The 24,834-nt window shown below is 52.5% G+C and overlaps 1 protein-coding gene across 10 annotated transcripts in view; it reads left to right on the forward strand.

Moving 5' to 3' along the window:
• The window catches only part of ARHGEF7 (Rho guanine nucleotide exchange factor 7), a 103,170-nt gene that overhangs the window by 11,892 nt on the left and 66,444 nt on the right, over nt 1-24,834 (forward strand). For 3 of the 10 annotated variants that reach the window (XM_086328692.1, XM_086328687.1, XM_086328684.1), the window contains exon 2: nt 17,030-17,116. The exons of 2 other annotated variants lie outside the window; for them this stretch is intronic. Coding sequence is in view for 2 of the 8 variants with exons in the window: in XM_086328687.1 (XP_086184813.1) it covers nt 17,030-17,116 (87 nt within the window). In the remaining 6 variants the exon portion in view is untranslated. Of the gene's footprint in view, nt 1-16,788; nt 16,848-17,029; nt 17,117-22,723; nt 22,935-24,496; nt 24,760-24,834 lie in introns of those variants that run through there. 5 more of the 10 variants (XM_086328689.1, XM_086328693.1, XM_086328694.1 and 2 more) reach the window with 4 other exon arrangements.

Below are 24,834 nucleotides of genomic sequence, written 5' to 3' on the forward strand. Positions count from 1 at the left end.
ACAGTGAATGGCTTTTTAGGTAAAGATAGGGATGGTTGAGAACCTGCCACTCTAGGCCGTCTCTATGTGCTGCCGACATTTGAGAGTCCAGATCCATTGGAGGGAAGGCCTTTTAGGGATGTCAATGTACAGTTTTTAGGAAGTTCAGGTTCAAGTCAAAGACTATTTGTTTTATAATTTTATGAATATATGCACATCTCTCCTGGGCCTTGCTCTCTTTCTCATGTAGAAAACACTCCCATATATAATAATATATATATTATACATATTATAATAAATGAAGGGAGATAAAAGTAAATCAAGTTGTGTTTACTGGGAATACTGTCCCTAAACAACCACAATGAGTGTAAGCAATGTTTAGCTTTCGGGTGTTGTTTTTCCCACTCAAGGGCTGCCCTGATAGCTCAGTTGATAAAGAATCTGCCTACAATGCAGGAGACCCTGGTTTGATTCCTGGGTTGGGAAGATCTGCTGGAGAAGGAAGGTTACCCACTCTACTATTCTTGGGCTTCCTTTGTGGCTCAGCTGGTAAAGAATCCACCTGCAATGCAGGAGACTGGGTTCAATCCCTGCATTGGGAAGATCCCCTGGAGAAGGGAATGGCTACCCACTCCAGTATTCTTGCCTAGAGAATCCCATGGACTAGTCCATGGGGTCACAAAGAGTTGGACACAGCTGGGCGACTTTCACTTCACTTCACTTTCCTGTTCAAAGCAATAAGCCCACACTCGCCCGTCTGTCTCCTTGTGTGGGGGATGGGGGCTCATCAGGTGTTTTTCCTCCTTAGTCTTTTTCCTTTGAGAGGATGAAGTGGCTTAGCGGTAAAGAATCCACCTGCCTCTGCAGGAGACTCAGGAGATGTGGGCTTTGTCCCTGGGTCAGGAAGATCCCCTGGAGGAGGAGATGGCAACTCACTCCAGTATTCTCGCCTGGAGAATCCCAGGGACGGGGGAGCCTTGTGGGCTGCCGTCCGTGGGGCCGCACAGAGTCGGACACGACCGAGTGTGCATGCACGTGGTGGGGACAGTATCGTTGATAAGGACGTTGGAGGAAGATGTCTCTTCCCTCTCTCCCCCACCTCTCACTTCCACTGAGGAGCCTATGCCTTGAAATTTCTGGCTTGGGATGGTTTCCTTTTCCTTTCTTAGAGCTGGAAGCATAGCTGCCCAACAACGAATTTTTGTATAAAAATGTTTACAATTTTACATCAAAGTTATGAGTGAAGCTGCTGACATCGCAGTTGGCAGTACCTGTGTTTCAGTGGTGGTTCCTCTCTTTGCACCTTTGGCATAGGTGGTTACATGGTTCTTACACGCGAGTGTGCCCAGAACCTCCTGGATGGCTTGTGAAGATACAGACTGCTGGGCTCCACCCAGAGTTTCTGATTTCACAGTCCAGGTTTCGGAGGGTGGGCATTTCTCACGGGTGCACAGGACGTGCTGATGCTGCTGGTCCAGGGGGCACATTTCAGGACCACTCACGGCCCCCGAGCTCATCAGCCCACCGGTGCTATAACCTGGGGCCAGCCTGATGACACGCACGGCGCTGCAAGGACGGGGGACCGAGGTGTGAGCCCCTGGCGGCTGCCCCACAGGGGAGCGTGGGCTTCTTGCTGACCTGGCGTGCTCCCCACCTCTGTGCTTGGGGAATGTCCTCACCTAGTGCTTCTTAGTTCAGGACAGAGCAGACCCCAGGCTGCTTCATGGTGGCTTTTGGAGCCTTGCAACGTGGAGGTAGAGCGCTTGGAAAGAAATCCTGCCTTGGATTGGAAGGGGCACTTGGAATTTATCTGCAAAATGGGATTCCTCACCTGTCTGTTTACTTCTAGAAATTCTTGTATAAAACAGAAGAGAAACACAATCTCCATTAAGAGACCAAGCTCAGGAGGCTTGCTTGTGATTTGATGACTGTTTTATTTAAGTCAGGGCACTTAAGGCAGGATCCTTGAAATATTCATATTAGCATTAGGAGGACCTGTAGCTCAATAAGAGGATGAGTCACTAAAAGCTACCAAAGGATATGGAGACACTTGTAGGTAAGGGCTCTGTCTAAAACTGAGGCTTTTAAGGGGAGAGGTAGATCAGCCGAGGTGTGGGCTTGGGGCTGGGCGGCGTCCGGGTCCATGTGAAAACACTCTTTGTGTGGGGGTCCGCAGGGCCGTGGCTTCTCCTGCTGCCTCCCACGGGGGGTGGGCCTGGGTCCTTAGGCTGGGGACCACTTCTCTCTGCAGGTCTGTAGGGGTCTGTGGCTTGTGCTGGCTTTCCACCACTACTGAGGAGTTTGTGCTTTTCAGTTCAGTAGCCAATTAAGAGGGCTTCCCTGGTGGCTTAGTGGTAAAGAATCTACTTGCCAGTGCAGGAGATGTGAGTTTGACCTCTGGGTCGGGAGGATCCCCCGGACAAGGAAATGTTCCCGTGTTCTTGCCTGGAAAATCCCATGGACAGAGGAGCCCGTTAGGCTCAGTCCATGGGGTTACAAGAGAGTCCCAACACAGCTTAGTGACTGCACAACAGAGGCCATTTAAAGTGCGCTTTGTCACTGAACACCGAGGAAAACGATTGATTTCTTGCAACCCCGCCACCCAAGTGCCGTCAGAGCACGCTGCTTTTCTAGATGATACTGTACTGCCAAGGTGACCTTCAGGGGCCATCTCCTTCAGGTGAAGGGGGCTGGAATCGCCTCACGGGCAGGAGGTGAGGCCTGGGGGAGCTGGCCAGCTGGTTATGGGCCCTGCGTGGAGTCAGCGATCATCCTGAGTGACAGGGAGCCAGCCCTGAAGCCAGAGGCTGGTGCTTAGCGGTGCCCGGCTGACCGAGGCCTGGTGCTTACGGAGGGGAGCGGAGCCCGGACCCCGTGCTGGCCGCCCTTGGAGCGCTGGGTGGCAGCTGGCGGCTGGCCTTAGGCGGGGCCTTTGGTAACAGGATGCATCCGTCAGCCTCGACAGAAAGGGCTTACGGGTTTATGCTAAAACCCAGAGCATCTCTTACGTCTGTGTCGTTTAGTCTATGGATATTATATTTCCATGTGTGTGTGTTTTTTTAAAGCATGGTTCCTGTGTCAAATATTCAGTTCTCGTGTTACACCAGCTGCCTTACTTTTTGGTTCTAGGTGCTGTCAGCATCACTCACCTTCACTTTTGGAAGCTCTACCCAAGTGGTTCTGGTACCAATTCGAGTCACAGGCTCTGGTCCTTAGTGCCAGTGAAGTTGCTCAGCCATGTCCGACTCTTTGCGACCCCATGGACAGCAGCCTACCAGGCTCCTCCATCCATGGCATTTTCCAGGCAAGAGTATTGGAGTGGGTTGCCATTTTCTTCTCCAGGGGATCTTCCTGACCCAGGGCTCACACCCCGGTCTCCCACATTGCAGGCAGGCGCTGTACCATCTGAGCCACCAGGGAAGCCCTAAATAATGAGTAAACCATAGTGCCAGTGAAGTTGGAAACCATGACTCCACCTACCACGTAACACGCTCAGCGCCTCTATCTCTGTGCGCCAGGTGTTGAGACCCAGCTCTCATCACACAGACTGCGTGTGCAATGTGTGTTCCACGTGCAAGGAGGCGCTCTGGGCACGCACGAGATTGCACCGCATGTTTGTGCTGGAGCTATGGAGACATCGGGGGCAGGGGTGCCAGCAGCTAGGGTGATGCAGTTTCACATCTGGTCGGTAGGGAGGTGTACCAGGAAGTGACGTTTAAACAAAGACAATGTATAAGAGCAAAGGCGAGACCTGGATGTCGGGGAGAAGGGAGTTTCAGGCAATGGGAAGAGCCTCTGTGAAGGCCCTGAGGTGGGAGCCTGGCTGGCAAATTCCAGGAACAGCAGAGTTCACTGTGGGTTGGGGGAGAGTAGTGGCTGGCTGGTGAGGTCAGGGAGGGCATGGAAGAGCTGCCTGTGCAGGCCTGCTCAGCCATCTTAAGGTCACTGACTTAAAAACTCAGTAGACTTTATTTTCAGTCTTCAGTTCAGTTCAGTTGCTCAGTCGTGTCCGACTCTGCGACCCCATGAATCGCAGCACGCCAGGCCTCCCTGTCCATCACCAACTCCCGGAGTTCACTCAGACTCACGTCCTTCGAGTTAGCGATGCCATCCAGCCATCTCATCCTCTGTCGTCCCTTCTCCTGCCCCCAATCCCTCCCAGCATCAGAGTCTTTTTCAATGAGTCAACTCTTCACATGAGGTGGCCAAAGTACTGGAGCTTCAGCTTCAGCATCATTCCCTCCAAAGAAATCCCAGGGCTGATCTCCTTGCAGTCCAAGGGACTCTCAAGAATCTTCTCCAACACCACAGCTGAAAAACATCAATTCTTCGGCGCTCAGCCTTCTTCACAGTCCGACTCTCACATCCATACATGACCACAGGAAAAACCATAGCCTTGACTAGACGGACCTTTGTTGGCAAAGTAATGTCTCTGCTTTTGAATATGCTATCTAGGTTGGTCATAACTTTCCTTCCAAGGAGTAAGCGTCTTTTAATTTCATGGCTGCAGTCACCATCTGCAGTGATTTTGGAGCCCCCAAAAATAAAGTCTGACACTGTTTCCACTGTTTCCCCATCTATTTCCCATGAAGTGATGGGACTGGATGCCATGATCTTCATTTTCTGAATGTTGAGCTTTAAGCCAACTTTTTCACTCTCCACTTTCACTTTCATCAAGAGGCATTTTAGTTCCTCTTCACTTTCTGCCATAAGGGTGGTGTCATCTGCATATCTGAGGTTATTGATATTTCTCCCGGCAATCTTGATTCCAGCTTGTGTTTGCAGTCTTATGTTTCTAGAAAAACTGAGCAGAGAGCACAGAGGATTCCATCCAGCCCTCCCCACTCTCCCCTGCTGTTGACGTCTTGCATCACCGTGTGTCAGCTGTTGCAGTGGATGAGGCGGTGCTGATATGCTGAGTAAAGTCCATGGTGGGCGTGAGGCTTCGCCCTGCTGTGCAGTCGTGCACTTGGACACCGCACGTGTCCATCATCGCTGTCACACGGGATGGTTCACGGCCCTAAGTCTTCTCTGCGCTCTGCCTGTCCATCCCACGCCCTCCCCTCATCCCTGCCAGTTTTGCCTCTTCCGGGATCATCGCGTAGGGTCACATGGTGTGTAGCCTTTTCAGATTGGCTTCCTTTACTCAGTCATGTGCATTGAGGTCTCTGATGTGCCTTCCTGTGGCTTGACTGCGCATTTCTTTTTATGACTGAGTGATCTCCCATTGTCTGCATGGACCACAGTCCGCTTACTCACTCACCTACGGAAAAGCATCTTGATTACGTCCAGCTTTTGGCAGTTATGGATAAAGCTGCTATAAACATTCGTATTCAGGTCTTTGCATGGACATGTTTCCAACTCATTTGGGTAAAGTGAATTTACCCAAGGAGAAAGACTGCTGGACTTTGGGTGGGAGCATGTTCAGTTTTGTAAGGAGCCGTCTCCGTGGTGTCTGGCTCGAGGTCCTGCCGGGCAGGGATGGGGCTGCTGTCGCCCCAGGCTGGCGAGGACCTCACGGGTGTGCAGGGGCGTCTCACTGCAGTGTTGAGCTGCCCTTCCCTGATGACAGCTGACGTGGGGCACCTTTTCATCTGTCCGTTGCGTTGCCACCTGTAGGGAAAGAGCGAATTAGCCAAGATGGTGGCGGTCAGGCTCTCTCCCCCCATGTCCTCACACTCTGGCCCCACGTTTCGTAAATAAATGGTCATATAACAGCCAAGATCGTTTACAGCACGGTACGTGCGCAATGACCTGTAAGATAAGCACCGCCTGAAAAGCTCCTGCGGGCGAGGCGAGTCAAGGACAGAATGACCTTGAGCTGAGTCGTAGTTGTCGCTACCGCTGTGTCGGCCGTTCGAGAGGAGAAGATGTCTGCCTCGCTGCTGCCAGTAAAGCGTGTCTGCGACTCCTACGGCTCCTGGCGTCTGCTCCCAGCTCTGCCTTCCCTGTCCTGGGTTCAGCGAACAGCGAGACACCGCGAGACACCGTCTTGTGCCCGCTTTGGTGAGGAGACTGGTCACGTCTTCTGCCCATTTTTTCACTGGGTCGTCTGTTTTCTTGTTGAGTGTTAGTACTTCTTTGTATGTTTTGCGTACAAGGCCTTGACTGGACGTGTGTTTTGCAAATGAGCTCTTCTTCCGGTCCGTGTCTAATCTTTTCCTTCTCTGAAAGTACTCTGGCTTTTACCCTTGAATGAATGGAGAGCTGCTGAGTGTTTTGAGCCGAGGGGTGAGGTGAGCGGCAAATCGTACGTGTACGGGACGTATCCAGCTCTAGTGGCATGGAGGATCCAGATCTCCGGAGTCTGCGACGGCAGCCTCGTCTTTGAGCTAGCAAGGTCTGTGACCGTTTGAAAACGTGTCTTCTAGCTACACGTCTGACAGCTACGGCCCTACATGACTCAGCCAGTGGTCTGCAGATACTCCAGCCTCTTGGCGATAACGATCTTTTATCACCTTTTTATTACTCGCCGTTAATATGAAGTCTCAGCTGGCTTCTTCCACTTGAGAGGCTTTTCCGAGACAGGAGTGTTCCGGCTGTGGCCGCCCCGCCCCTGGCCTGCCCTCCGGGGAGGGTCTCAGCTGCTATTTATGGAGAGGCGCACTTGCCAGCGGGTGTCTTCAGCTGTTTCCTATCCCTGTATTTAGGTTTCTTCCCCGGGTGAAGGCTGCTCTCTGCAAAGTCAGCCAGCACCCTCTGCATGCCTTCAAACCTCCCCCATGCTAACCTGTGGGTGAAAACAAAGCTTCTCCAAGGTGATCTCCAGAGTGTCCCGTCTTCTGGCCCAGAGGCTTCAGTGCAGCTTCTCAGGCTGTTTAAAAGTGATAGACGGGGTCTCGAGCTGGGAGGGCTGGTTGAGCAGGAGGCTGGTGCTGCTCCGAAGCCCCACTGCTGCCCCTGTTTCACTGTGTGGGGAGAGGCTGGAGGGGGCACAGCGGTAAACCAGGGCCACGGCAGGCGGCCCGGACCCCTCCCGGACACCTGAGGATAGGGGGGTGGACAGTGCAGTGGTTGCAGACACGGGACACCTTAACCTGAGGCATCTCAGTCGAAGGAAGGAGGCTGGGTTGTCCATGAGGCAAAGAGTACACCTGTGAGACCTGCCGCCCCCAGTGCCCCGTTCAGGCAGCAGGCAGCTCTGCTCCTGGGGGCTGGCTCCTGTTCGGGGACTCTAGCTCCTGCTGCTAAGTCGCTTCAGTTGTGTCCGACCCTGTGCGACCCCACAGATGGCAGCCCACTAGGCTCCCTCATCCCTGGGATTCTCCAGGCAAGAACACTGGAGTGGGTTGCCATTTCCTTCTCCAATGCATGAAAGTGAAAATTGAAAGGGAAGTCACTCAGTCGTGTCCAACTCCTAGCGACCCCATGGACTGCAGCCCACCAGGCTCCTCCATCCATGGGATTTTCCAGGCAAGAGCCCTGGGGTGGGGTGCCAGTGCCTTCTCCGGGGACTCTGTAGGGAGACAGCAAATTAGGCAAGATGGTGGTGGTCAGGCCCTCTCGCCCCACGTGTTGTAAATACGTGGTTATGTAGCAGCCGGGATCCCTTACAGCACTGCGCGTGCGTGTCACAATGTACCCGCTTGGCCACGGGCCACGTGTGTCCTGTAGGCACATGTAAGCTCCACGTGAAGCCTTGGGGCTGCGTTATGGTCCACGCTGTGGCCCGTGTCATGGCCCTGTTGCGGCTGTTTGCTGGGTCAACTACAGGAGAACACAGCATGTCTGCTGCTACGGCTGCGATGCCAATCAGGGGAGAATGAGCCTGTCTGCAGTTCCTGCGGCTCCTCTGGTTTTCTTCCAGCTTCCCGCTCGCACCTCACCTACCCTGGTTCAGTGAACAGTGAGATGGACTCTCAGCCCCAGCTGCTGCGTGGACACTGTGGGGGCGCACGGCGCCTCCCCTCGGGGACCACAGCCTCTGCGTGGACACTGTGGGGGCGCACGGCACCTCCCCTCGGGGACCACAGCCTCTGCGTGGACACTGTGGGGGCGCACGGCGCCTCCCCTCGGGGACCACAGCCGCTGCGTGGACACTGTGGGGGCGCACGGCACCCCCCCTCGGGGACCACAGCCTCTGCGTGGACACTGTGGGGGCGCATGGCGCCTCCCCTCGGGGACCACAGCCTCTGCGTGGACACTGTGGGGGCGCACGGCACCCCCCCTCGGGGACCACAGCCTCTGCGTGGACACTGTGGGGGCGCATGGCGCCTCCCCTCGGGGACCACAGCCTCTGCGTGGACACTGTGGGGGCGCACGGCACCCCCCCTCGGGGACCACAGCCTCTGCGTGGACACTGTGGGGGCGCACGGCACCCCCCCTCGGGGACCACAGCCTCTGCACGGGCTCTCCCACCCGCGGGCACAGGCGTGGGCGTGGCCAGCCGTCCTGAAGTGTGTGCGGTGGGAGAGGAAACCAACAGGAAGGACCAGAAACAGTGCAGTGATGGAGCCGAAGAAAATCGGCAGCGGCTCTGGGTTCAGTTCAGCTCAGTTCAGTCGCTCAGTCGTCTCCGACTCTTTGTGACCCCGTAGACTGCAGCACGCCAGGCCTCCCTGTCCATCACCAGCTCCTGGAGTTTACTCAAACTCGTCCACTGAGTTGGTGATGCCGTCCAACCATCTCATCCTCTGTCATCCCCTTCTCTTGCCTTCAACCTTTCCCGCATCAGGGTTTTTGCCAGTGAGTCAGTTCTTCGCATCAGGTGGCCAAAGTACTGGAGTTTCAGCTTCAGCATCAGTCCTTCCAATGAATTTTCAGGACTGATTTCCTTTAGGATGGTCTGGTTGGATCTCCTTGCTGTCTGAGGGACTCTCAAGAGTCTTCTCCAACACCACAGTTCAAAAGCATCAGTTCTTCAGTGCTCAGCTTTCTTTATGGTCCAAAATGCCTGTTTCCATTGGGTTGAAAGCAGGAGAGTGAGAGGGGAAGAAAAAGGAAGCTAATCCATACGCACGTGTGAGACTTCAGAGTTAAGACAAACGTCTGAGTACAAGGCCTGGTTTAAGTTGCCTTGTGAGCTTGGTATGCCCAGTCGTGTCCGACTCTTTGTGACCCCATGGACTATAACCCACCAGGCTCCTCTGTCCATAGGAGTTCCCAGGCAAGACTACTGGAGCCGCTTGCCATTTCCTTCTCCAGGGGATCTTCCTGATCCAGCAGGGATTGAACCCACGTCTCTTGTGTCGCAGGCGGCTTCTTTACCACTGCGCCACCTGGGAAGCCCTTGTGAACTTGGGCTCCTGCTTTCCTGTGTTGGGAAGGAATGAGGCAGTACAGTGGCCTGGCTGTGCACCTCTGCCACGCTGTGTGTGGGTCACAGCCACACGGGGCAGGTGGCGTGCTGGTTTTCAGATTGCTCTTGTTTGGCTGTAACTGTACACCTGCCTGTCAATCTGACGTTCCTGCGAGGGTCAAATACAACTGTGGTGGAGGAGTTTAGCCTGGGTTATCTGGGGAATGTCTGTGCTCACATTGTAAAAAATCCATTTTTGGCATTGGTATGCATTTGGGATGGTCGCCACCATCTCTCAGGGACTTGAAATGTGCTTTTGGAGTCTGTGGGAAGTGAGCCTCGGGGGATACCCGAGCTAACTTAGGCTGTGCAGTCTGGCCGGTGCCCACCCGGCACCCCTCACGTCTGGGAAGGCTGCACTTGGTGCATTCATGTTTCTGGCCGCCCACTGGGCTTGGCCAGCTCCTCAGATGACCGTAGCATCCACTCGGAGTAGGGCTTGTGTTGAAGAAGGGAAGCAGAGGAAACCGTGTTTTATCAAAGGCTCCGATGGCTCCCCTAAATGACCTGCGACCCCAGGCTGTGTGCCCTGGGAGCTGTTTACTCTCTGGAACTCGCTGCCAGTTCCCAGGCGCTGCAGCGGCCTCACTGTCCTCCGTGGGACTGGAGGAAGGGCCCTGTGGCCTTCTGCTGGGCTCTGCTGACCTGTTTTCTCTCCCCTCAGCCTCTCTGGGTGCAGAATGAGCATGGCCCCTGAGCAGGAGACAGCCACACTCCAGTCAGAGTGAAGCAATGGCTACTGGGTTGTTACAAGTTAGACAAGCCCCTCAGTGCCCATTTGACTTCTGGGTGGGGAATTTAGGGTTTTAAGCATGGCCTTGTGTTTTGGCAGGGCAGGTCGAGATCTGCTTTATAAGGACCCCAGCGCACTGACAGCTGGGCTCTCTGTGGGCTGTTTTTTAATTGAAGGGCTACTTTATTTGTGGAGGACATGAGACTGGAGTGTTCTTCTTTTAAAAAATGTGTTTATTTAATAATACTTGTGTGTGGGACAGAATTGAAAGGGTGCGGAGAGGCACAGCGTGACAAGCAGGCCCCCACGCCTCGGTCCTGTGGGCCCCCGCTCCCCTCCCAGGCGGCAGCCCGTTACCTCCGTGTGCCTCCACCACAGGCTATGTGTTTCTGAACACCCGCACACGTTCCTCCTGCTTTTTCCTTTGAACGCAGAGGCAGCATGTGCCCCCAGGAGGACATGTCCTGTAACCAGGAGGCTGTGGCGTCAGGATCAAAGCCGCCTCTTTTTGAAAGCAGTGCGGTGGGCCGGCGCACTGGCCTGCGGCAGGTCTGTGGCTGACTCAGTCCTCTCCCTGAGTGGTTCTCGTCTTCTGCTGTGACACCGTGTTCTGTTTTTCACTGAACCACCAGGAGGCTCACTGGGGCTAGGCGCCCAGCGAAAAACAGATGACGCTAAACAGATGGTTGAAGAGTGTTTAACGAAGAGACTATTTACAAAGTGGGGGTGGGGGAAGGCCGTGGAGGCGCCCCAGGAAGCCACTCCCCCTGGGGACTGGGGTCCCAGGCAGCGGGGTGTCCCCCAGCTGTTAGTTTCCTGTACCCTCCATCTTAGCTGGAACCCATGCAATTCCTTGCTGGTAGGACGGCCTGTTCTTCCTGGTGGCAGTTTTGGAAACAAAGACTCTGGATGCCTTTAGAGTTGGAGAGGAGGCGCTGAGGCCGCCTTTATCCTGACTGCGAGTGGAACTGGCTGTGCTGGCTGTGGGGTGGGTGGTAGAAGTTGGGGAGGCGGGAGCCCAGCAGCTGGTGCTGAGGTCTGACTTCTGACCTCAGTGCTACCTTGGGATTTAGTTTGTAGCAGATTCTCAGAACATCACACACGCCCCTTATCAGACAGGGACTACAAAAGCAGTGTTTCAAAGGGAAATCACAATGCTTTTGGGACTGTACTCTTGCCTGGAAACTCCCATGGACGGAGGAGCCTGGTGGGCTGCAGTCCATGGGGTCGCTAAGAGTCGGACACGACTGAGCGACTTCACTTTCACTTTTCACTTTCATGCATTAGAGAAGGAAATGGCAACCCACTCCAGTGTTCTTGCCTGGAGAATCCCAGGGATGGGGGAGCCTGGTGGGCTGCTGTCTATGGGGTCGCACAGGGTCGGACACGACTGAAGCAAGTTAGCAGCAGCAGCAGCATGCCTCTGCCAGATTACAGCTTGTGGTGGAAAAGCCTGGAGTTTGTCGTGCTGGGAGGTTCGGGAGAGGACTGCTGGACAACGCACAGGGCAGCTGTTGGAGCGCCTCTCTGGACGCCTGGGGAGACGCACTCAGGGGAGCCCGCCTTCGGGTGGCTGCAAATGAAGCTGCTGGGAACATCCTCGAATGTGGCTTTTGGAGGGCGTGTTTCCATCCCACTTGGGTAAATGCCTCGGGGAGGAACTGCTGGGGCTCAGGCATGTCTGACTCTGAGAGACTGCAGTTCCCAGAGCGCCCCACCATCAGGCGTGGGGCTCCGACTGCTCCCCGTCTTCAGTGTGTGAGACTGCCAGCCTTTTCATCTCGCCAGTCTGCCGGGTGGAGAGTGTTATCTGTGGTTTTAATTGCGTTTCGCCTATGACTAAGGACGCGCCACACTTTTTCATGTGCTCACTTACCATTCATACAGCTTCTTCAGCAAAATATGGGTGGGTGGTGGCTTTTAAGTATTGCCTTTTGTATCATCATGGAGAAGGAAATGGCAACCCGCTCCAGTATTCTTGCCTGGAGAATTCCATGGACAGAGGAGCCTGTGGGCGACAGTCCATGGGGTTACAAAGAGTCAGACACGACTTGACAACTAAAGCACCACCATCACATTTCCAGTTCTAGGTCCTCAGCGTGCACCTGTGCTCGACTCTGACGAGCCGGGAAGCTGCCCGTGCACGAGGAGACCCTGGCGCTGGCCCAGCTGGCCCTTCCCCTTTCACGACGACGGCCCTCCCCCACTTCACCCTTGTCCCCAAGGTGCACGCTGCTGGGAGGGGGGCTTCCTGGCTGGGTCACAGAGAGCCCTGGTGCTAGGAGGGGTGTGACTCTGATGACCGTGGGCTGCAGCTCAGGGTTGTACTTCTTAAGCTTTCACAGAAATTGAAGGAGACCCTAATCAAGCTGTTAGCTGATGAGGTAAAGTTTTTATTTATGACCGATTGTATCAGGACTTTGGCTATGTAACTCAGAAGGTTTCAGAGAATCAAGTTACATCCTAACAAAACTCCATCCATTTCCATGCACTTAATTTATGAACAAGGTTTCTCAGTGTCTGCATAAGAAACCCCAGTAGAATAGAACTGGTGCTGGTCCATATCTCTTTCCAGCAGTAAGTGATCATCCATGGTAAATAAACCCATTAAAAAAACCTTCTTCCTAAGAAAACACTATTTCAATGACAGCATTATGTAATGTAGTCACCATAGGGTGACTGTTCTAAAAAGTACACATGTCCACTGCTCACACATACACACGCATACTGTGTACTGGACAGTACAGTGTAACATAGGAAAGAAAACCTTCAAAACAGGGTTAACTGAAGACTAAACATTTAAAACACATTGCCTTAAGAGATACATTTTCAAATAATAATTCGCATTTTGTAATTAATAATTTTTATGAAAAATATGTTTACATCATTTGTGAACTCAGAGAATTCGTAACAGATCCTTATGGATTAATAGTTTTAAATGTTGAGGCAATTCTCATTATTTGTGGTAACTGCATTCTACAAGGGCACCGTGACCACTGAATTAGCAACAACTGAACCACTGTTCCTGGGAAATACGGGGTTAGTTTCCTTTGAGACTATGGTCACAACATTTGGTCAACTAATCAATACCTAATCTTGTTTTGGGTATGTTTCTGTTTAAAGATGGCTTATTTAACATATATATGTATATTTACAAATAATTACATGCTGTGTATCTTCAAAAGAAAACACTATTTCAATGATAGCATTATCTAATGTCACCATAGGGTGACTGTTCTAAAAAGTACACATGTCCACTGCTCACACACACATACACATGCATACTGGACAGTACAGTGTAACACAAGGAAGAAAACCTCCAAAACAGCGTTAACTGAAGACTAAACATTTACAAATGTACAGAAACCACCTCACTGTTGATGGAGCTGTGCGACATGTGGCAGGGCAGTGCACAATGTAGTTAAGCCCCTCAATGTTGGCTTGCCCCTTGGAAACTTGTCCCTTGTGGCTCAGCTGATAAAGAATCCGCCTGCAATGCGGGAGACCTGGGTTCGATCCCTGGGTTGGGAATATCCCCTGGAGAAAGGAATGGCTATCCACTCCAGTATTCTGGCCTAGAGAATTCCATGGACTATGGGGTTGCAAAGATCGGACACAACTTCTTTTTACTTCACTGGAAACTCAGGAAAAGTGGTGAAGCTCCCTGGGCAGGAGAGGAAGACGTCAAGGAGAGTGGCCTGGCAGTCCTGCCCCAGGAGTTTGGCCTTCACAGCTTGCTGATGATGTCAACAACTTTCCCTCCCAATTGGACTTGAAATAATTGCTTCAGCTCTGTCTGCTTGGCTTTTTGCCTCATATCTTTACATGTTTTGGCATAAGAAATGAATGCAGTTGAGGCAAGGTGCTTAAATGTGAGGCAGCGTTTGGGCACAGGGTCCCCATTTTCCACGTCATTGAAAACTTCCAAGGCTGAAGGCCATCCTGCCACCTTGGCTGCTGTAAGAGGGACGGTTCTTGCAGTCTCAGGCTGACTTGCATTGCCGTCCTCATCATCACTGACTTCAAAGCCTCATTCTGCCGTCTCATCTGAGGCTTGGTTGGTGGGTTCTGCTGTTGTCTCTCTCCAAATTGCCTCCGTCACCTTCCTTCATGTTATGGAAACCCTCTCCACTCATTTGTTGTGCAATATGCATTATGTTTTTGACACTGTTCTTCATATTTTCTATGACATCTTCAAAACCTTCAAAAATTTTCAGTCTGGCCAAATGTTTCCCCAGCAATTGCTGATGGTAGCCTGTTTGACACTGTCCCAGGCTGTGCTGATATGCAATAATGTTGCGTATGGTGACTGACTTCCAAGTACTCCAGTATGGTGGTCTCCTTGTTGGTGCTGAGAGCCTCGAAAGCCTTGCTTAAAGCTCCCTGGCGTAATGTGCCTTGAAAGCTTTTATCATGCCCTGACTGAGGGCTTGGATGAGAGATGCCATGTTTGGAGGCATGAGGACAACTTCTGTGTCAGGGTGGGCATTTTTGAGCTCTTAACGGCAATGAACTGGGGCATTATCCAAGATTAATAAAACCGTGAAGGCAAGGTTCTTGCCATGGAGATAGTGTTCAGCTTTTGGGAAGCAGTTGTGGAACCTTCCCAGAAATATTTCAGATGCCATCCATGCTTTTTTGTTCTATCTCCAATGGACTGGCATATGGTTCAAGGTTTTCCCTCTGAATGCTCGTGGGCTTTGTGCTCTGTGTACCATGAGGGGTTTTCTCTTAGTCACCCTTGGCGACTGCACATAATAGCAAGGTTACCCACTCTGAATGATTTAAAGCCAGGAGCTTTGGAGGCCATTTGCATTTCACAGGCTCACTTGCCAGCATTCTTGTAAAATAAGCCAGTTTCATCAGCACTGAAAACCTGCTCTTCTGTATAACCTTTTTAATATATAACACTTAGCAGGTATTTTCTAAACTTTTCTGCTGCCTCCTGATCTGTAGAACCTGGCTTGCCTGCAAGTCTAACATTTTTCATGTGGTATCACCTTTTGAATTGTGCAAGCCAACCTTCACTAGTTGAGAAGGGTTTAACATTGTTTTGGCCCTGGGTAAGATAAGTGTGCATTTCTTTGGCTTTCAGCCTCACAACAATGCTGTCTACTATGCTCTTTTTATTGCTTGTCATCTCATGAATCCACAAATTTAGTTGCTATTCCATCTTTCCCACAGTTACATCATGCACTATAAAGGTTACTTTGGCACTTTCCAGAGTGGGTTCATGTTATCTCTGAATATCTTCTTCCTTTTTCTAGATGTACCGTATTGTTGACTCATTACCGTTGAATTCGGGGCCTGTAGCGCTATAATTCAGGCCTGAATGAAGTTTATCTATCACATGTATTTTCTCTGTAAGGCACATCACAACCTTCTTGTGCTTAGGAACACTGGACAGTGCTTTAACACTATGCTTGGGGGCCATTTAAAATAGTGAAATCACCAAGAAAAAGCAAAAAAAAAAAACCCCCAAAAAACAGTGAAAAACGTAGCACCAGTAGATATCGGAAAGAACATTTGTTTCCATTATGAGCTAATGTAAGATGGCATAGCATGCTCTTGTTCAAATTCAGCTGGGAACGTGTGAATAAGGAAATTCAAATTTCTTGCTGCCCTGCACATGTATAAATGGCTGAGAAAGTACTGCAAATACGGATTTTGTGGTTACACATAAATTTTATCGAGTAGGCCAGTTTGCAAATACGGCATCCATGAATGAGGACTGACTGTGTGAGGGCGTGCGAGGAAGGAGTAGATGGGGCTAGAAGGCAGCTTTGGTTTTGCTGTTCCACTGGAAAAAACAAATCTGTTCAGTATTTGGAGGGAAACATGTTGGCACTTCTCTAGGAATTTTTAAACTTTAAGAGGAAAAAAAGAGTCTCATTTCCTCCATCTTTGCACTGCTTAACACCCTGGTTTTCTTTTGTAATTTTAGAAGCCCTGAGCACTTTGACAGGAAACTACAGTATTCCTGTGAGAGGCCTGATGCAATGTCGAGATTTCACCCTAGAGGACAGAAGGACAAAAATGTCTTGAGCGTCCTGAATGCTCGAATTCCCGATGACACTTCAGTTCATGTGTCGTTCAGAACAACAAAAAGCTCTTCTGAAGTCTCAGGCTTCTCCCTTGATTGTTCTGCGTAATTGGTGCTGTTCTTGGTGTCCTTCGTTTCTTGCCGTGGGAGGTTGTTAGTAACTCCTTACACGCGTGGCGGTGGCCTTTACAGCTCTGCCTTGGACCAAGCACCGAAGGTCTGTCTGCGGGAGCCCTCGCCGCTCGTCTCCTGTGATGGAGGCTGCAGTTGCCACCATTTATCTCCAGCAGCCTTCGCGCTGACAAGTAGCACATGGTCCATGTTTAGAAGAAAACACTGCGCTTTAATCCCAACATGCATAATTTACGTTGCTAATTAGTTTAAATCATCTACTAGAATTCTAGCCCCCTTCTCCCCTCGAGCCGGGGGCGGGGAAGAACTGAAGAAAAAACAGGTTCTCGCCAGCCCCTTCGTTGTTGCTTGAAGCGGCGGAGGCCAAGCTGTCCCGGGTCCCCGCTGGCCGGGCGGGCTGCGTCCGCGGGGCCGCGTCGGGGAAAAGCGCCAGCTTTCGGGGACGGAGGAGCGCTCGCGTGGCACGCGTCCGGTGGGCTGCATCCGAGGCTGAGGGCCAGGCGAGGGCGAGGAGGCCGCGCCAGCGAGGCGGAGGCCGGAAGGGGTCGCGTGAGGGGGGCTGGCCGGGGCGCGGTCTGAAGACGTCACTTCCGCCGCCGCTCCACTTCCTGGTGAGGGAAGGGGCCTGAGGAGATTGGTGCAGCCGGGAGGAAGGAAAAAGGGTGAGGAGAGGCGGCGGCCGGGCGCGCGGGCGCCGGGGGGCGGCCAGGGTCGCGCCGGGCCGCCAGGGCCGCCCGGCCTGGTTGCGCGAGGGGCGGGCGCGCCCGCGGGGGGCCGCGGCGGGCTCGCCTCGGGGCGCGCCCGGCCTGCGCGCGGCGCTCAGCGCCTGTGCTCTGTGTTGCAGGTCTACCCGGAGCCCCGGAGCGAGGGCGAGTGCCTGAGCAACATCCGCGAGTTCCTGCGAGGCTGCGGGGCGTCCCTGCGGCTGGAGGTGAGGCCGGGGCGCGGGGGGCGCGGGGGGGCGCGCGGGCGGCGCCCGGGGGCGCGAGCGGTGTCGGGGCGGGGACGAGCCCCGCGTTTCGCCCTGCGCGAAGGGGAGAGGGGCTCTGGTGGATCGCGGGGCAGGTGACAGGCGCTCGTTCGTCGGGGGCGCCTTAGGGTTCCTTGGTACCCGGCTCAGCGTCCTCTGTGCGCTGGGGATGCTCGGAGGACCCGCGTCCGGGTTCGCGAACCCAGGCCGGTGTCGGGCCGAGCCCGGAGAAAGAGAACGGGCCCCTCCTCGTCCTCGACGCGCTCCCAGTCTCCCTTGGGCAGTCGGTCGGCTGGCTCTCATTGACTGGGCGTTTAGGCTGGAGACGTTAGCCTGCGTCTCGGGGAGCCTGCTGGGCGGAGGTGTCGTTTCCACGTTGCTTAGGATTTAGTCTCTACGCTAAGTACCGTCTTTCAGCGGCGTCTCTCTGGAAATCCCTTTTTCATGTTACGTTCCCATATGTGGTTCCCCCCCACCCCCCAAGCCCTGGGGTAGTGCTTTAGATCAGAAATGCGGCTGCTTTGTGTGTGCTGGGGGGTTTAAATCTTGCCTCTTCTACCTGTGGCTTTAGCGCTCTCTGCCTCTGTTTCCTGATCTGAGTGCTGGGATGAATTCTGCCCAGCTCCTAGGCAGCAGTGAATGAGAGCATCTTCAGAGGAGCCGCGGCGGGTTCTCCTCCTGAAAGGGCAGCCTCTTCTGTTTCTTGGGAGATAAATCTGGAAGCCGTCAAATCTGAGGAAGATTCTATGGAAAGCTTATCTGTTGGTACTGTTTTTATCACTAAGTTGATAGTGTTTGATATCTGTGAGGAAATCAGACCCTGAGGCGATTCCAGAGCAGAGATGTGGCGGTTCAGGAGTGGGAGAGACATTGTTTCAGAAGGGTCCTTTTCTCTGCTGGGTCCGCTTGGTCATTTTTCATCGAAGTTCCCTGTCATGCTGTGATAATGAATGTTTGTGGCAGTTTTTGCTTTTTCTTGGTTGTTGTGGAATTTTATTATCCTTTCCAAACTATGGAGGTTTTTTTTTTTAATCGTTAAATTTGAAACTCAGTTTGTACTTCGATATAATGTGACATTTCAGTGTAAGTTTTTAAGGAAAGAATTGTTTTTTTAAAAGTTGAATTAAAAAAACAAACCCATCCTTAGTTTTCCAAAGGTTACCGTTGAAATTTTATGTTTTTTATGTTTTTGTTGAAAAAAAAAATGTTTATGTTGAAATTTACTGTTTTTGAAAATTAAGAGCTTATTTAAAGACGTTAAAGACGTTCTAGAAGAGACATTGTTCACTAACGCACCCTAAGGGTCTAGAGCAGCGCTTGGTGTTTCGTAGGCCTTTTTTGTAGGCCTTCCGTAAATGCTTGTGACTGATTGACCTTGAAGTTGTAGTTGGTATCAGATGTTTCACTTTATGTAGAAAAATCAATTTTGACTTGTTTTGTGCAAATTTTTAAGAATATCTCTTCTAGTAAAGTTAATATAGAGACAAGTTTAGTTACCATTCTTTCAAGCTTAATTATAAGTCATACTTAAAACTTTCAATTAAATGAGAGGTAATAATAATAAAGCAGATCAGAAAGCCCGTGCACTGTTTAAGCACTCTGAAAAAGGAACCTGTGTGGTATGGACTCAAGGTAGGCTTCCAGACTTGTTCTCGTCCGTGATATGAAGGGACAGGCCTGTCTCCTGGAAGACAGCCTCACACATGCAACACAAGTGTGGCCATTTCCCAGGGTTTTTAAAGAAAAACATGTGGAAGGGAGTGAGCAGAGAAAGGCTTTGTTCTTCTGAAATACCTTGTAGCTCTATGCTTTGTTTTCACAAAGTCCTGGAAGATGAGAGATTGACAAAAAGCTTTTGAAATTACAAATCTGAAACCCAAAATTGATAGCTTGAATTCTGGATTAGCTTTTTTTTATGTAAAGGGTCAAGGTGCTTTTTTCCAGAGGTTTAGACTGAATTGTGTTTGTAACAGACTGCTTATTTTTGGTGTATGTATTTTCTTGTTTACCACCATTATAAATTATCCACAGATTTCTTAAAGGAAAAGAGGAATGGAACATCATAATCACTTTTTCAGTTATTTTCATGTGTACACATTTTAATACAGTGTGGAAATCAAGTATTATCCCCCAGTGAGTGGTTCTGATCATGAAAGGAGTTTTAATTTTAAAGGACTATTGTACAGTTTGCATTTATTGTTAAGCTTTGAAAAACAATTTAGGTTTTAGGTTAGAAAACGTTTTGAAATTTGGAAAATGTAAAAACTTATTGGAAAACCATGTTTAGCAAAACAGCCTATGTGACTTCGATCTTTTCATTTTGCTTATGATTTTTTTTTGCTACCCAGTAAGCATCTTATTTGACTTTTTTTGTTTCCTTCAATAGTATGGAATTTAATACGAATTTAGATTTTTTTTCCTCATGTTTCTAATAGTGTAATAAGGATGTAAAGTAACGCTATTTAGAATTATGTATGCCTTGATAATGAAAGTGGGAACTTTCCTGGGAAAGTCGAGTTTGCTGACGAGAGGAGCCAGGCACTGTGAGCGTCTCCAGCTCGAGAATGTTGTGTCTGGAAGCCCCCATTCCCGGGTGCCTGTGGAGGGACAGAGCTTGCCCCGGCCGTTGTGACGTTGTGAGAACGCTGCTCATGCTGACCAGCCGTGTGTGTAGCTTTCCCGCCTCCACCTGCCCAATTTCAGGTGGTTTACATTCCTGAGGAACTCGCACGTGCTGCCTTAGTTTACTCCCTAGTCTGTTGAGTTAGCCGGTCTTCGTCCTCGTTTTATAGGAAGGAGCCACAGTCTGACGTCAGTTCTCACTATTAATCCTGTGAGTGTTCACCGTAAGGCTGCTGTTGGGCTTGGTAAGGGATACTCCAGAGGGGGTGGTTTGGCAGGTCGGGGGCTGGCAGGGCTGTGCGGGCCCTGGGGGACCGGGGCAGGGACCTGGGGCGCGGAGCTGGCGTTGGCCCTATGCGAGGCGCTTCGTTTTCTGAGCCTGGCGCCGGCCGGGGTGTTCCACGGCCGCTCTGTAAAGGGGGCGTTCTGGCTGGAAGCGAGTCTGGAGACTGTGTACCACGGTGCCCGTTTCCCGCTGTGTGAGTGATGGAGCTTTGATTTTCTCCCTGCAGAGAGAAGGGGAAGGCGTCAGTAGGGCCCTCCAGGGTTGTCATCAACTGGGTTGATGGGCTGATGAGGTGGGGAAAGAATGCGCCTCACGTCTTTCTAAAGTTCTCATCTTCCTTGTGTATTTCTGGAGGGCAGAGCCTTATTAAACTTCTTTGTCCTCATGCTCCGTTCTCGTCTAGATTTTTAGCGAGGTTATGACTGAGATTTTGTCCAAAACTATTGAAAAATACTATTGGAGGAACTAAAACACGCTCGTGTGAAAACTTGAAACTTGTTGATGTAGGCTTCAGAATTAATTGAAACAAAGACAAGTGTGTAGTCCTTTCCCTGGGAGTGAGGTACCCCACCCAGGTTTTAGCACCACCTTTGACCTGGATGCAGATGGGTGGTTAAGCTGTGTGCTGGCGCTTTGCACTGCAGGTGTGTTTGGGGTGACACGGTCTGTCGTCTTAGCTAGTCATCTGTTCTCCTGACTCTGTGGTGAGCTGGAGGTGGTAGGTAATGATGTGGTGTTTATTGACTGACTTACCGAATAAACTCTTCAAGTCAAATCATTCATGTTTTTGCCAGAACTTGTCTTTTAAAGAAGTTGAGAGACAGTGAGTAATTAAAAAGTCATTTGGTAGGTGAAATGCATAGCTGTTCTCTGACCATCTTGTAGGTGCTTATAAGTTCATTTTACTAGTCCACCGTCTTTAACCTTACAGTGTACCCACAATGTTCTTATCTTAAGGTGTAGTTGGCATGAAAATATTGTTGATGTTACTTTGTTTTTTCCCACTCAGTCTTTAAAATCTGAAGTGTATTTCTCTCACTGAAAGCGTCTCTCGCTCTGAATCGGCTGCACTGGAAGTGCTCAGCACCTCACGAGGCAGGTGGCACCCACATCGGACCCTGGAAGTCTCCCTCATTGAAGAGGCTGGAGACACACGTCAGCTTGAAGTTGAACAGGACTGACATGTTGAGTAGAGTGTGTGCCGAGCTGTTCTGCCCAGGTGCCCTGTGGAGAGGGTGGCCCTTTCCCCACTTTGCAGAGGAGGGGATGACAGGGTCTCAGGTCACAGCCCAGCGCAGGAGCGCCGGGATTTGAACTTGGTTCCTGTAGCTCCACTGTCTGCATCCTCTTGGGCACGCTGCACCTGGCCTGGACCAGCCAAGCTGGAATCGCAGCTTTTGCTGGTTTCTGTAGCTGCCCAAGAGACCACCACAAACATGGTGGAGTCTCTGCAGCTTCCTGCCTCTCGGCCCTGCAGGGAGGCCCGGCTCCCTTGCAGATCCTGACGGCATGGTGGCTGGCTGCGCTCTTGGCGGGAGATCGGGAGGGCATGGCTGTCCGTGGCTGCCGAGGTGGTGGGTGGATTCCAGGTCTTGTAGGGGACCATGGAGCAGGGGGACGGTCTGGGGGGACCGTGGAACTGGGGGGATGGCCTAGGGGAGATGGGGCAGGGGGGACGGTCTAGGGGGGGTGGGGACGGTCTAGGGGAGATGGAACAGGGGGGATTGTCTGGGGGGACCGTGGAGCAGGGGGACGGTCTAGGGGGATGGAGCAGGGGGGATGGAGCTGGGGGGATGGAGTAGGGGGGATGGAGCTGGGGGGATGGAGCAGGGGGGATGGAGCAGGGGGGATGGAGTAGGGGGGACAGTCTAGGGGGGATGGAGCAGGGGGGATGGAGTAGGGGGGATGGAGCAGGGGGGATGGAGCAGGGGGACGGTCTAGGGGAGACGGAACAGGGGGGATTGTCTAGGGGGATGGAGCAGGGGGGATGGAGCAGGGGGGATGGTCTGGGGGGACTGCAGAGCAGGGAGATGGTTTAAGGGGGACCACGGAACAGGGGGGATGGTCTGGGGGGTACCGCGGAGCAGGGGGATGGCTGCTGTCTGGTACTGTGTTCTGCGTGCTCGTGTATGGCCCCCCGTACTCACACTTGGCTGCCTGCTTCTCTGGGCACAAGAATTCTAGCCCCTCAGGGGCCTGTCTTTTGATCTCATTCCCCTCTTTTACTCCGTTTCCCCTTTTTTTCAAGTCCAGTAAAACAGACTACTTTGAATATCTTCTAGTTGTCACTTTTCTATTTTCATGTAAAAACAAATCAAGAAAATGCCTGTTGATCTTGAGGAAGGGACCCCCCCTCCTGACAGGCTTCTCCCCATTGGTCTGAGGAAGGCAAAGTGCCCCCCTTCTTTGCCCTGAGGCGGTTCGTGTCCCTGCGGAGCTCCTCTGAGTCCTGGGAACTAGCGAGAGGACAGGTTCCCAGGGAATCACTGCAAAGCGAGACAAATCCCGAGGCCTCTCAGACCATATTTAGATGTGAGATCTGCATTCAGTATGTTAAGAAAAAATTAACTTTCTAGCCAGAGTATGCATTTCTGAGCTAATTTGACCCAAATTTTGGACCCTATTCAGGTTGGTGTGTGTTGGGTGTTTTCCCTGGTAGTTGGGGGAGTGCCTGGTCCTCGAGCTGACTGGTGCCGGGTCTCCTGTCCACGACCGCTGGTGTCTCCCCCTGCACTGCGGGGTGACCGGCGCGCGCGCTCCTGCTCTAGGGAGAGAAGCAGGCAGGCGGGCTGGCATTCACGGGCTGCGGAGCTTCTGTATAGGACTGTGGTTCCAGCGTCCCCTGTGGAGTCTGCTGTAACTAGTTACCCCGTGGGTCCTTTAAGTTTTGTGTTTGCTTTTGGCTGTGCTGGGTCTTGTTGGCTGTGTCCACGCCTCCTCTAGCTGCGGCGAGCGGGAACCCTCTCTGCATGCGGTGCACAGGCCTCCTCTAGCTGCGGCGAGCGGGGACCCTCTTGTTGCAGTGCACAGGCTTCCCGTTGGGGCGTCTCCTCTTGTCATGGAGCCCGGGCTCCAGGCGCGTGAGTTGAGTTGTTCTGGGTTGTTTGGGATCTTCCCAGACCAGGGGTCGAACCCATGTCCCCTGCATTGGCAGGCAGATTCTTATCCCCTGGACACCAGGGAAGTCCTGGTGTGTGCTTGGCATGAGGGGTTGGTGACGTTGGGAGTGGTCTGGCCGGGAGAGGGGGCCACATGTTTCCCCCAAGCCTGCAGGAGAGCCAGGGAGCCTGCCTGGCGGAGGCGGCACAGAGGGAGCTGCTGTGCTTCTCCACTCTTCCCGGTGCAGGACGGGCTGGCCCAGCTGCGCTAGGACTCGCAGCATGTTGAGCGGCAGCGACCAAATGGACAGGCGGCCTGTGGGGTGGCCGGTTTGAGTCCTGCTCCCTGAAGCCTGCGGAGGAAGGCTCTGTGTGTGATGAGCGAAGTGCTCCCCTGTCTGCTGACGTGTGGAGCCGGGGGGCCGCTGAGGGGGTGCAAGAGAGAACCTTGTGATCAGCCCCTGTTTCATTTTGAAGAGTTTACAGTCAGCAGAACAATCGGGAGGCGAGGGTGAATGCCCTGTGTTTTCACACTGTCATCGTGTGGACGTTGCCTTGTTTGGTCGCTGAGTTGTGTGTGAACCCGTGGTTCCTTAGCTAACTATTTAACCCTCACGTGGGCTTCCCTGGTAGCTTAGCTGGTAAAGGATCCGCCTGCAGCGCAGGAGACCTGGGTTTGATCCCTGGGTCGGGGGATTCCCTGGAGGAGGCATGGCAACCCACTGCAGTATCCTTGCCTAGAGAACCCCATGGACAGAGGAGCCTGGCGGGCTGCAGTCCCTGGGGTCACAGAGGGTCGGACACGACTGAGCACAGCACAGCACCCCCGGGGATACTCCAGGATGTGCGCAGCACGCACGTCTTCAGAACGAGGCCCTCCTGTCGTTTTACGCTGTTCTGGCGATGCCGTCCCTGATGCGTCCCCGGGGTCTGCAGGGTGCCTCTGTAGCGTTTCTTTCAGCATAGGTGCCACCCAGGGGTCGTGCGCTGCGTTCACCAGGACGTGTGCCGTTAGTCTCCAGTTTCTCCACCGCTGTTCTTTGTGACTCCCTTGGTTTTGAAGACTCCGGGGTTGTTCCCCGTGGATCCCCCACAAGAATTCCCTGAGCCTCATCTTGACGGCTCGTGGCCCCTCTCTCCCGCCTTTAGCCCTGCAGTGGATTCTTTATTGCTGTTTTCTATTAGTAAAGTCTGCCCTTTCTGTCATCTCAGTGAAAAGCTTGGGAGGGATGGGAGTTGAAGTTTGCTGTCTTGACGTGTTTCTCACGGTTTGGGTTTTGGCACGACTTGATTTGAGTGTTAACACAGTGTGCTCCTTGCCCTTTTGGCTCTAAGCCTCCGCGCTTAAACCAGCCGTCAGCCTGAGTACTTGGCGTGCACCTGCTCAGACTCTCTGTCTGGCGCCGTGCGACTGTCCTCCGGACGTGGAGCCCTCGGCGGGCAGATGGGCCGTGGCTGAGCTGCCCTCCTCTGCAGGCGCTGCCCCGCTGACCTGTGTGTGGGTCGGGGGGCCCAGCGACTGATGCGGCTCAGCGCTCTGCTCCCGTCTGGAACCTCTGTCAGAAGGCCTCTTGGAGCCTCGGTCTCCCCTTTACGAGGTGAGGTTGGGGTGAAGTCCGCAGCGTAGCGCCTGGGGCTGCAGGGGCTGCAGAGGCTGCTCACGCGCGTCTTCA

This window comes from Bos grunniens, chromosome 12, assembly GCF_055505025.1.
Source record: "Bos grunniens cultivar Pamir isolate PY7600 chromosome 12, Bosgru_T2T1.0, whole genome shotgun sequence".
In the NCBI taxonomy this organism is placed as follows: Eukaryota; Metazoa; Chordata; class Mammalia; order Artiodactyla; family Bovidae; genus Bos; species Bos grunniens.